Source organism: Cucumis melo, chromosome 6, assembly GCF_025177605.1.
Source record: "Cucumis melo cultivar AY chromosome 6, USDA_Cmelo_AY_1.0, whole genome shotgun sequence".
NCBI classification, from domain to species: Eukaryota; Viridiplantae; Streptophyta; class Magnoliopsida; order Cucurbitales; family Cucurbitaceae; genus Cucumis; species Cucumis melo.
This window is the reverse complement of record NC_066862.1, coordinates 11188303-11200465: the sequence shown is the minus strand read 5'-3', so window position 1 is coordinate 11200465 and position 12163 is coordinate 11188303. Positions and strand designations below refer to the sequence as shown.

At 31.7% G+C, this 12163-nt stretch overlaps 1 protein-coding gene and 1 non-coding gene across 3 annotated transcripts; one reads left to right on the top strand and one right to left on the bottom strand.

Moving 5' to 3' along the window:
- Nucleotides 1-884: 884 nt before the first annotated feature.
- LOC103496150 (B3 domain-containing protein Os01g0234100-like) lies at nucleotides 885-6708 on the top strand. Of its 2 annotated transcripts, XM_008457890.3 has the most exons (9): nucleotides 885-1292; nucleotides 1626-1708; nucleotides 2676-3025; nucleotides 3127-3216; nucleotides 4547-4578; nucleotides 4677-4839; nucleotides 4923-5129; nucleotides 5441-5528; nucleotides 5625-6708. In XM_008457890.3, the coding sequence occupies exons 3-9, from the start codon at nucleotides 2942-2944 to the stop codon at nucleotides 6440-6442; spliced, it is 1482 nt and encodes a 493-aa protein (XP_008456112.1). In that variant the 5' UTR covers nucleotides 885-1292; nucleotides 1626-1708; nucleotides 2676-2941; the 3' UTR covers nucleotides 6443-6708. The 2 variants fall into 2 exon arrangements, with proteins under 2 accessions (XP_008456112.1, XP_050942163.1); XM_051086206.1 differs by lacking the exon at nucleotides 2676-3025 and having other exon boundaries at nucleotides 886-1292; nucleotides 3077-3216.
- A 104-nt stretch (nucleotides 6709-6812) lies between these two features.
- TRNAT-UGU (transfer RNA threonine (anticodon UGU)) lies at nucleotides 6813-6884 on the bottom strand. The gene has a single exon. It is a non-coding gene; the product is annotated as a tRNA-Thr (tRNA).
- Between the last annotated feature and the right edge of the window lie 5279 nt (nucleotides 6885-12163).

The following is a 12163-nucleotide window of genomic DNA, read 5'->3' as shown; positions in this document are numbered from 1 at the left end:
GAGTTATTTAATTTAACATTGATAAGTTTGATCGTAGAATGACTTAATTTAGAATCAGATTTCCAAGTCTTATTTGTAGATCTTTGATCTAAAAGTAATTTAATCTAAGTTTCTCTTAGTTGATCTATATTAGAATAAGGAAGTGTAAGTTTCTAGCTTGTATCTTTGGATGTTAAATTAGAATTGTCTTATCATATATAAATAATATTAATTTTGGTAATTTCCAAAATAAAAGAAGTATAACAATTTGATGGGAGATTATGAATTGGAAAATATATGGAATCAAATTTTGTCCAAACAAACTAATGTATGGAATAATATTGTCGTCATTTCCTCCCCTTCCTTTCACAATAGTGTTTGATTTTTATTTTTATTTTATTTTTCCTTCACATATATACTTTTATATTTTCTTTGAAGAGAAAAAGAAACTTGCAAACTGTACTTTACTTTTAAAAGAAATTGTTGACCTCAGTTTTGTGTCATTTTGTGTTTAGTTTTCATTTTCTTGTAGTTTTTAAGTTCAGTTTTAATCTAATATTTAATACTTAATTCGATTTTACCGGGAAAATTTTAGGTTTTGATATTATCCCTTGGAGCAAAAGGCATAGATATAGATACAAAATATAGAGATTAAATACCTAAACTTTACTCTAATAGTTATTACCAACCCACGTACAATTATTACGAAATCCAGCAACTATATATTATGGGAATTAATTTGCAGTGGGTAGCAAATTCTAAATAGGATTTAGCAATTGTTTCTTTCATTTCTTAAATTTTGCAAAATGAGAAAATATTGAAAAGTAAAACTATGTTTTCCAACTATTTGGTTTTATAGAATTTGATACCAAAATGACCTCTCCTTTAGAAATAGGGTTTGTTACCCCTCCACTCTCAATCTCAGTCGTCTCTTGCTCTCATGTTTTCGTCTCACCAATCCACGACTACCATTGTTCTTAAGCTCACTTTGTGAGTTTCTCTCTCCATCTCTCCCTCCCTCCCCTCTCTCTCTTAACTCTAGTTTTAGCCAACATTTTCATCGTTTCTTCCGTTGTCAATGACGAAATCGATATAGTCGTTGTCTCCACTCTCATGAAGGTGTTTATACGCAACATCTCACTTGAAACCGAAGAGTTTCTTTGAAATTCATCAATACTTGAAGATCTTCACAATGGACGAAGTTAAACATTATCAAACTACTATAACTAAGTCTATTCTTCTTCTTCTCCAATTCTCTTCTTACATTTGAGCTCAATGGATGAATTCGTTGCCTCATTTGACTGAGAGAGAAGGTGAGAAGTATGAAAGTAATTTCATATTTATTTTGCATGAAGTATGAGAATTTGGTAGGATATTATTTCAAAAATAAATCAAGAAAAAAATGGAGATGAAATAAAGTGTAAGTGACGTTTTCTTCTTTGCACACACAGTGGACATGCATTGTTAATGAATGGGTTTAATAATATTTAATTGAAGATTATTCCCATTTTTTTTTCTTCTTTCTTCCTAATCATTTGACTGAGATGAGCTTAGATTTATGAAAGGATTTCTTTCTATCTAATAATCATTTATTTGTCATGAGATTGTTATTTGATTGCTACGTAATTATCGCCCAATTGTCATAGGTTTGTTATTTGATTGACATCTTCGCGCTATAAGCAAGAAGAGAAAAGTTGAACGTCAAGCAACATCGAGAAAAGTTGTAGAGGTAAATGAATGAAGTATTCTAGATGTGAATGCCACTATATTGCTTTCGATTGTTAAGCATTGAGCAAAAAGATCTCAAAAGCAAATGACTTAATTTATAAATTGTTGAATTAGCAAAGTATACGAATTGTAAGCATATCATCATAGTGAGTGGACATCAATGTTTTAGGTACAACGTTATATTGTTCTAATAGTTTTTTAACGTATCAGTGAATTATTTTAGGTGTTTTCTAAGCATATCAATTATGTATCAACACTAAATAATCACTAGTTATAGACATATACTTTGTAGTTTTTCAATCTCACTTATGCTTTCAAATTCATGCTTTGTATTATATCTAATAACTGATTGCTAATAGCATATCGAATATGCTATACAATATGTGAAAATTAAAATGGGAATTAGGAGCATAAGTAGATTGTTTAAGCATATAGAGAATCGAATATGACTAGAATGATATATGATTTTTATTTGATTTCTAGTTGATTGTTACGTGATTACTGTATGATTAATATCTCTTATTAATGTTTGAGTGTAATGTGATTTTCATTAGATAGTGAAATATAAAGTATATTGAAAACATTATTTTCCTATATATTATCAATGAAAGACATATAATCTAGCTAACATTACAAATTTTCTATAAAATAATCTTATTTCGGTATTAGATGAGGTGAAAATCAATATTATATAATATTCATTATTACTAAAGAATCAATATTAGATAGTAATAAGATAACAATTGGAGTGATGGGTAGTTAGAAAACAATTTATACCAAATAACAATCAAACAAATCATATAACAAATAATATGCGACATCAATTAGACAACCATCGATATGAAATTGAAAAAGAAATAGAAGGTTGAGGTAGCAATCAATTTTTGTAGATAAATGTTGGAATGGTCCCTTACAATTAATTAATTAATTAAACTAACTAAATATGATCGGAATTGGTATGGGAAAAGGAAACAATTGACAAATAGAACGGAAGTGCGGGTGATGCCATACAAACATATTCGTGTCCCTACGTCTCTCGGTCTCCTCTGCTACCTTCTTTCGCTACTACCGACGGTTCAGATGCCTTCTCCAAATTCAAATCCCGCATATGGTCCTCCATTTCCAACCCTTTGATTCGAATAATGATCTTGAAAAGCTAAGAGCACACAAGGCCTTGCTGTTCCTTCTTTGAGGATGGTGGATACAAGTGTGTGTAACAGAATCCGCTGAAATCATGCGCCCCCACCATTCCATTTCATCACCAGCCATGGCCATTGTTCACAAGCACACTGAAATTACTGATCTTTCTTCTTCTGAGGTTCCTTTTCTTTTTCTCTGTTTTCTCATCTTTATGTTTTTTGCCTTTCAGCTTTGGGGTGGTTTAAGCTGCTTTCAATTTGTCAATGCTTCCTCCTGTAGATGAACCAGTGGAGGCCAGGGAAGAAGGAGAAGCTGTTTAGGAGAAAAACTTGGGTCTCCAGTACACAACCGAGTACTAGTTATGATCAAGTGAGTGAGACTCAGTTGACAGTTTCACTCTGTTTTGTCTCTTCTGTTGTCTTTTGGGTCGAACTGAGATCTGATCTGAAATGGGGTTCTTCCAGAATTTGATGAATACCCAATTGGCTTTTCTGCATTTTTATATCATCATCAAGAATTGCTCATTTTTTAAAAAAGGAATGCGAGCTTTTAAAATTTGTCTCTGAAGAACACTTTATGATGTCTTTTTCATTTTGAACCCCATGAAGTTTAGAACAGAGTTTGAAGATGACAACTCTTACTTGCAGACAAATTGGGTATTAATACCAACAAAGCTAGAGATGGCTCTAACAAGTCAGTGCCACAAGTAGCTTCTACACTTAAGTCAATAATTTGAGCTCCTGGATTGTAGGGTGTTAAGGCAGAATTCTAGTTGAAGTTTTTGAATATATGCTGATTATTATTTTTCTTTGTTGTAAATGATTTTATGCCTGATCCAATTTTACCTGGCTTAAAGTTTTATGCTTATTTCATCAAGGATGCAAATTTAGTTACTACATTTTGATTTTGTAATGCATGTTGGTCTCTCTCTCTCTCTCTCTCTCTCTCTCTTCTCTCTCTTCATTTTTTTTTTTTTTTTGGCATAATAGAATTTAGCATCTTCGGTTTGAATTTAATTCTCAATTGAATTTTGGTTGACTTGCACTGGTCTGCCGTAAGATTCCTTGTTATAGAAATAGTAGGATTATTAGTAAATATTAGTATGGTTATTAGAAGTGGAATATTAATAGTTAGATAGTAAGTTTGTTAGGGCTTTTAGTTATAAATAATGGTAGTGGGTTGAGAGGAATGTGTGAAGAATTTTGTGGGTAATTTCCTTTGGGGGAAATTGGGAGAGGATTCTCAACCTCTAGAATGTGCTGCGGTATATTGTAGTTTCTCCTTGATATTGCAATATAATTCTATTTGTTCTTTGTGCGTTTGTGTTTTTGAGTACTCTTGTTAGGTGGTATCCTAACATCTGCTTGTCTTGTGCCCATGGGATTCTTCAACTTACTTATTCTATGGCCAGGATGCATATGATATATTTTGGACTGCTTATAGACGATGGGGATTTTGTTAGAGTGGTTATTTGCAGAGTCAAGCCATTCATGTGTGAGGGCTAGATTACACTTTGCAGTGTTCTCATGGCATCCATTCTTTTTGTATTGCTATAATCATCTGAAAGTGATTGTTTTGCATCCTTTACATCGAATTTATACCTTCCATCTGGCAAAATCTTACAGTTTATGTATGAATGTTACATTTTCATGTGAGTTCTGTACTGAATCTGACAAATGTATGCAAAATTCTTTATCAGGATGCCGTTCACAGTTTTTCTCAGCCTCGAAGGTAATGGATCACATTGACACTGCAATGATAAACTTCATTGTTCTCCGTAAAAACTCAATTATTCTTCAATAGTTTATCTTATGTCTTTTAACTTGCAGTGTAAAACTAAAGAGAACAACTGTTGATAGTTTATACCATGATCTTGAAGCTCAATCTGTTGTTATGGCACGAGCAAAGGAGGTTCAAGCAAAATTATCTCCTAGTCATCCCAGTCTTATTAAGGTTATGCTCCCATCACATGTCACTGGAGGATTTTGGCTGGTAAACCTACCTGCAAAGCTTTTGGATCTGAAATGTAGATTGCTAAGGTGAATCTTTTGACAGAACTTTTTATGCTGTGGCAGGGTCTTCCAAAAGGATTCTGTGACATCCATTTGCCGAAGCAGGATACTGCTATGGTCTTAGAAGATGAAAATGGGAAGTTATATGAAACAAAATATCTGTCCGACAAAACAGGGCTGAGTGCTGGATGGCGAGGTTTCTCAATAGCTCACAAACTACTACAAGGAGATGTTATAGTTTTCCATTTAGTCTTGCCTAACAAATTTATGGTAACTGTTCCTCTGACTTTAGTTGATTTTTCTTGGCAATTGTTTTACATCTTCCATAAATTGGGAATTAGTAGGAGTAAAAGTTGAACGTTAGAGAAACTTCTAATAGCATTGGTCCATCCAATTGTTCTTCAACCCTTGTTTGAAATAACGAACTGCAGAGATGTTGAACTTTGATGTAGATCTCGGTAACATGATAAACTAGGTCGATTCAAGGAAAATTTAGGATCATTCTTTCAGCTGTAGGCTCTATTAACTCGGCTTTCGGGATTCAAGCGCTTTAAATCTGGACATCTCTCTGCTATTTTTAGGTTTACATTGTGAGATCCAATTCTGCAGCCAAGGTTGATGGTGCTCTAGGCCTTAAATATGAGGCCTCCAACAAACAAACACCTATATGTAAGTTGTTTCGTAGTTCACGCTGTCTTTTTATATATCTTTCATTTCTATATTTGTGATATGATGTCACCATGATATTTTTCTTTTAACATGTAGATAGCAAAGAAAATATTCCTTGTGTTAAGGAGGAACAAATTACCCTCGAGGATGTAAATGCCGAAGAGACTAACATTGTTCCTGTGAAGGAGGAAACAGAAGAAGACCACAATCCTGTCTCCCTTCCAATGGATATCCATGATGAACGTGAGCAAACAAATAGCCACGTGCTTTTAGATACTGAGATGATGCCTGTGCTAGAAGAGTCTGAAAATGAGAGAAGGAGTTGTGGTTCTAACTCGAAGAATGGAATTCGTTTATCAGACTCTAGACTGGCTTTCGACAAAGTGAACAGTTTGGATGATTTTATCATTTCTGTAAATGGATTGATTATTGACTCTGAGTTCTCCAATCACATTAGAGCTAAATACTATGAGCTATGCTGCAGCCAGAAGTCATTTCTTCATGACCATATTCTTGAAGGTCTTAATTACAAACTTGTTTCAGGAATCATATCAGAGACCGTCAATATTGCTGATGCCATTAGAGCAAGCAAGGTTACCACTTCACAAGAGCATCTTGTGACTTGGGACAAAACTCTAACAGCCTTTGAAGGCTTAGGAATGAACGTAGGCTTTCTGCGAGTTCGAATCAACCAACTACTGACTCTCTCCCTAAAACCAGAGAAGAAAAAGGAAGCAGAGATGATGCGGGACTCTAAACAAGAGGAATTACACATCCTCTTGACAAAAATCATGGAAGGAAGAACAATGGTAAGGCAACTAGAAGCCAAAATTAGCTCTTTAGACACCGATATTAAACACATGGATAAATTGTTCAAGGAAGTTGCCAGTGCCCCTTGGTGCTTGGAGGGGTGATGTACAAAATATAGAAAAAAATCCTACGTTTTTAGAGTTGGTTTGCTTTTGTTGGAAATTACAGTGTCTCACTTTGTTAAAAGAGAGCTTTGAGAACATTCTGCCATTTCTTTTTGCAAGTTTCACTGATAGTTGTTGTAGTAACAACAATAGTAGTTTAGTTTTGGCAATGGAAGGAGCAGAGTGAAAGATGTAAAATTTTGGGAATGTAATTGTAAAAGGTGAATTATATTCTATATTCAAACATATATACTTTGTCTTTAGTACTTTTCGATATGTGTATCTCTTCTCTCTCTTTGGCAGCAAAAAGTATGCAGATCTCGCTTGAGGAATGGTGGGAAAAAGGTAAAACAAAAATAGTTAAAAAGATTGCCCCCATGCAGGATCGAACTACAGACCTTCAGTTTACAAGACTGACGCTCTACCACTGAGCTATAGGGGCTTTACGTTCAGCAGTAAATTCTATTTAATCCTTTGTTGTTTTTCTCTTTATTCTTTTCAAGGGGAATTCTCATTACTTATATAATAAGGCAAATTCCACAACATAAAATTGGAATATTATATAAATAAAAATTTTGGAAGTAATAATGATATGATACAAAAACTTTTAAAGTAGAAAACAAAAATAGATAACTAATTTGAGTGTAGCTCAACTAGTTAAGACATATAGTATTGAAAAAAGATTTGTTAAAAGATTCGAATCTGTACATCTGATTGTTAAAATATTAAATCCGCGATTTGAGGAAACTTGAGTTTATGAAGTTTCAAATTAAAAAGTCCAAATTTGTAGCTATGTTTGAATTGTTTAAAAAATACACGCGTTGTATATGTATAAGTTTTGAACTTTTGATCTCTTAATCATGAATATTGTTAAGTGTGAAATTATGACAACATACTCAAAATGGTAGATCTAGCAAAGGTACAAAAAGTCAAGTCTTGAGACACTAGCCTAAAGGTTGAGCCTTGAAAGAAGCATGAGGCATAAAGCAGGAAGCTAAAAGCTTAAAGATGAGATGAGTGACACGAGTAAGGAGGCCAAACACCCTTAGGAGATGTTTGTAGATCAGTTGGAATGTAATTAGAATTATTGGAAATCATAAAAGTGTAATTGGAAAACGTGAATAATCAAAAACTAGAAAAAAACGACATCGCAAAACAGGAAAACAACAAAAAAGAGAATTGAATTGAAAATTGTCATAATAGAATAAGTTTTATATTACAAATCAAATACAAAACGTTCAATCCAAACATGAGTTTTTCATTACATTACATTACAACCACATCCCTATGTGAACCACCAAACAATACAAATATATTCAAATTAATAAATAATTTTTTTTTTAAAAGAATGAATAGACATATATAGTTTTTTAAATCTTTTGTGACATATTGATGTTTTTTACTTTTAGTATATTGATGTATTTTAGTGGAAGGGATTACAAGGTCCTTGGACCAAACAAGAGGTAAAGTTCACAACTCCTTACTTTTTTATTTTTACTTATAAACTCCTAGGGTCAAACACACCCTAATAGTTTCCCTTTAAAATGGATGGTAAGATTTTTTTATTTTTTTTTTTATCTTTTTAAAATTAATATAAGGACAATATTATTAGAAGTTACCAACTTAACATTTAAGTCCGCCAACTTTAAATGTTGGGGAAGTTGGATTGGTTATTTTTACCTACTCTCACCCACTCCACTATTTTTAATGACTCCACTTGTCAACCATGTTGTTGACTGCCACTGCCACAATCTAATAATTAGCTTCGGGCTCTAGCAACCACCTCCAACGTCTAACTCCAATTACCACCTCCATCTAACCAACTATGCCAATCAACTCTGGATTCCGACCATCACCTTTGACGATAGTTATGACTATGGCAACCAACGCCAATGACCATCTTTGCATGACCATCTCTGATGATTGACATCGTGCTTTGACAAACATCTCCGATGACAACTTTGACGAAGACCCTTCAATGATCAACTTTAGTGATAACCACCTCTAGCGACCAACATCATTAATGTTTGTCTTAGGCAACCAACTTCAGCAAAGATTGCTTCTGATGACAGCCTCCACTGGTAGACAACTCTGACGATCACCTTGGACAACCAACTCCATTATATCAAGGGGCGGATTTATTAAGGAGCTAGCGGGGGCACGTGCCCCACTCACATTATCGATTTCTGTATTTTAATATTAATTTTAAAGTGTCAAATTACGATATATATTAAATAATACTTCATTTTAAATAAATTACAGTTATAGTGTTAGTGGCGTGTCTCCACTCTTATAACCAATAATTGTGGCTTCAAATCCCATCATTTTAGTTTTAAATATTTGAATATTTGTAGCTGTATTTATATCTAACAACTAACTTGACCAATCATAAAAAAACACGATTGACAAAACGAAAATATATTCAAATACAAAACTGAAACTAATAGTTTATATTTTTTTAATAGTTTTCTTTGATATTAATTGAACATTGAGGAATTGTCCGAGGATGAACGAGTTATCCATATAGACCGACCCGTCATAAACATATGAGTTAAGAAAATTGTTGGTAATAATGGTCTTTTTCTTCTCCATTACTTTTTTTTATATGCATGAAGTCGACCATTGTTTCCCACGATCCGCACCTACTTTAATGAACAATATTTTTTTATATGCATGAAGTCGACTATTGTTGTCTATATTTATAGTTTATTTTTGTGAATATGTAAATAGACTATTGATGTTACCCTATTCTTTATGCATTCATAAGTTCCATGATTATTGAAGTATATTAAGAGCTATTCACATGTATAAAATTTTAAAATATTATTTATTTATTTATTTATTGAGTTCACATCTTGAATGAGTAAAATTGGAATAATAGAGCAAAGGCAGATGTTGATTTAGTTTGATAATAATTAATTATAATAATAATTGTTGGTAATAAATTGCTTGTGGGGATATATATTTAGAGTTGAATCATGTGGATAATGATTATTGGAGTAAAGTTTTGGTATTGAGTAATAATTTCCTATGTTTGAAAATTGGAGTTTAGACCGTAGAGTGTAGATTGTATGAATTATTGGCTATGAAGTATATATATACTTAAAGTGGACGAAGAATCAATATCAAATATGTATCTAATATTAATATATCTAGATACGTGAAATGAAATATCTCATTTTTTTTTAAATTTTAGATATGCGTATTTCCTTTCAGATATATGATGAGATATTTGAGATGAGTTTTAACCCTAAAACTCAAAGTTAGCAAACCAAATAAAAAATAAATACATAAAAATTAAAAGACATATAACATAAAATCATATTTTCTTGTCCTTCCTCTTGTATTCCTTAAAGTTAATAACCCAATTCTTTCATAAACTCTACCTTCTTCACTTAAAAAAGTATCTTTATGTTATTAATTTGATCCTTTGTGCTTTCATGGATTACATTTAGCATCTGAAAACTTACCTAAATGTAATAAAACACCAAATTATTTACGGCACGTATAACAAAACCCATAAAGTTAGCCATTTTTTTAAATATTCCAGGTTTGTCCTTCTCTTTCTCGCGATTTCTTTTATCGTCTTTCTTCTGTTCCTCTTTTTTTTTTTTTTTTTTTCTGAGATTTCTTTCCATCATCTTTCTTATTTTCCAATTGATTTTTTACGTCGTTAAATCTTTCCATCGTATTTCTTCTCTTTTTTTTTCACTACGATTTCTTTCCATCGTATTTCTTCTCTTTTTTTTTCACTACGATTTCTTTCCGTCGTATTTCTTCTTTTCTAATTTTGTGATTTCTTTCAACCGTTTTTTTTAATTCTTTTTTACATCGTTTAATATTTACATCTTCCTCTTTTCTAATTTTTTTTTACATCGTTTAATCTTTCCATCGTTTTTTTTTTTTTTTTTACGCATTTACATTTGGTTAACCAAATCCAAACAACTATGTATAAGACAAAGAATCTTGAAAAAAAAATTATTTAGATTGGAGTAGCCAAATGTAAACGATCATTTAAAAAAAGTAAACGATCTTGTAAAAAAAATAAAAGATTCGTGTATAAAAACTCTTGAAAAAAAAACATTTGGATTGGAATAGCCAAATGTAAACGATCGTGTAAAAAAAGTAAACGATTGTGTAAAAAAATCTAAATGATCGTATACAAAAGAATTAAAAGAATCTGTGTACCAAATTTTATTAGATTTGGGTCCCTAAATCTAACAAAATTAAACGATGGAATTAGAAAGATAAATTGTAGCCATATCTAAACAATCGCGTATAAATTGTAGCCGAGTCTAAACGATCGCGTATAAATTATAGCATATCTAAATGATCGCGTATATATTGAACCATATCTAAACATTCACGTATATATTGAATTATATCTAAATGATCGCGTATAAATTATGATCATATCTAAACGATCGTCTTGTAACCATATCTAAACGATCGTGTATAAATTATAGCCATATCTAAACAATGGCGTATATATTGAATTATATCTAAATGATCGCGTATAAATTGAAGTCATATCTAAACGATCACAAATACATTACGCGCACGTTATTGACAGCATGGTTGACGGGACATTTTCGGTATTTTACACGGTGAGTCTTTGGGCTTTTCTCGTTTTTGGAATTGTTCTATGCAGTGTAAATATTTTACCGCTCTTTTATATTTTTGAAAAGACCCCTTTAGTGTCTTTATTTTAAATAAATATATATACACATACATACTTACATATACATACAACCTCTTTGGCAATTAATTTAATATTAAACATATGTTTTTTACCTCTAATTCACCTCTTTTCACAAAACCCATATTTTCAAATTCATTAGTTCTCCATCCTTTTTGATTAATTTCTAAAACTTTCAACCATGATTTTTTCGTCCTAAAGTATCGATGAACCATTTTTATGTTTCCTTGTTTCTAAGGTAAGCAAACAAACATATAAACTAAACTAAACTTAACCTCATTGAACATTCTTTTTACTTTAAATTTAAATCTCTTGTAAACCATACTATAAACCTAAGCAACACTTGTATGAAAAAAAAATGGTCCAATTTTGAGTTTGTTTCATTTCCAAAATGGAATTAGTGCTCAAACCTAGCCAAAAAATGTTACAAAGAGTAAATATCTTTTTTGTCATATTCAAGTTGATGGATTTAACCCTTCAAAATCACTCTTAAATAATCCATATCTTAACCACCACATTAATATTCTTTTTAATTAGTACTAAAAATAGTCTCGGCTAAGCACAAAAGTACAAATTAAATTCATGTTAAGAATTAAATTTGTGCTAAGAACTAATAAACACGGTTGAGTTGTAAGAACCTTATTTTTTAACTCTATTTTGAACATTAATTTAACAATTTCATTTTAAAACAAACACCGACTTTTTAACATCCGCATATTAAAACAAATTTGAATCACGTAGTTACAAAGAATTTTTAAAAAATAATTTTAAAAAGTAGAAAAAAAAAATAACTTTTTTCTATCCATCTCCGAGGAGAAGGGTATGTGACATGAAACAACAATGTAATGAAATAGAGACTTTCCCTTGAAAAAAGTAGTTTGACAAAAAGAGGAAAAGCAGAATCATTAACAGTACTATGACTTCTTGGCCTTTGCAGTTGCTTTCTGATTTCATCCCAATCTGCCCATTACTCTCAAACTTGTTTCCTTAACCAAATGACCTTTGCAATTGTTTTCTGATTC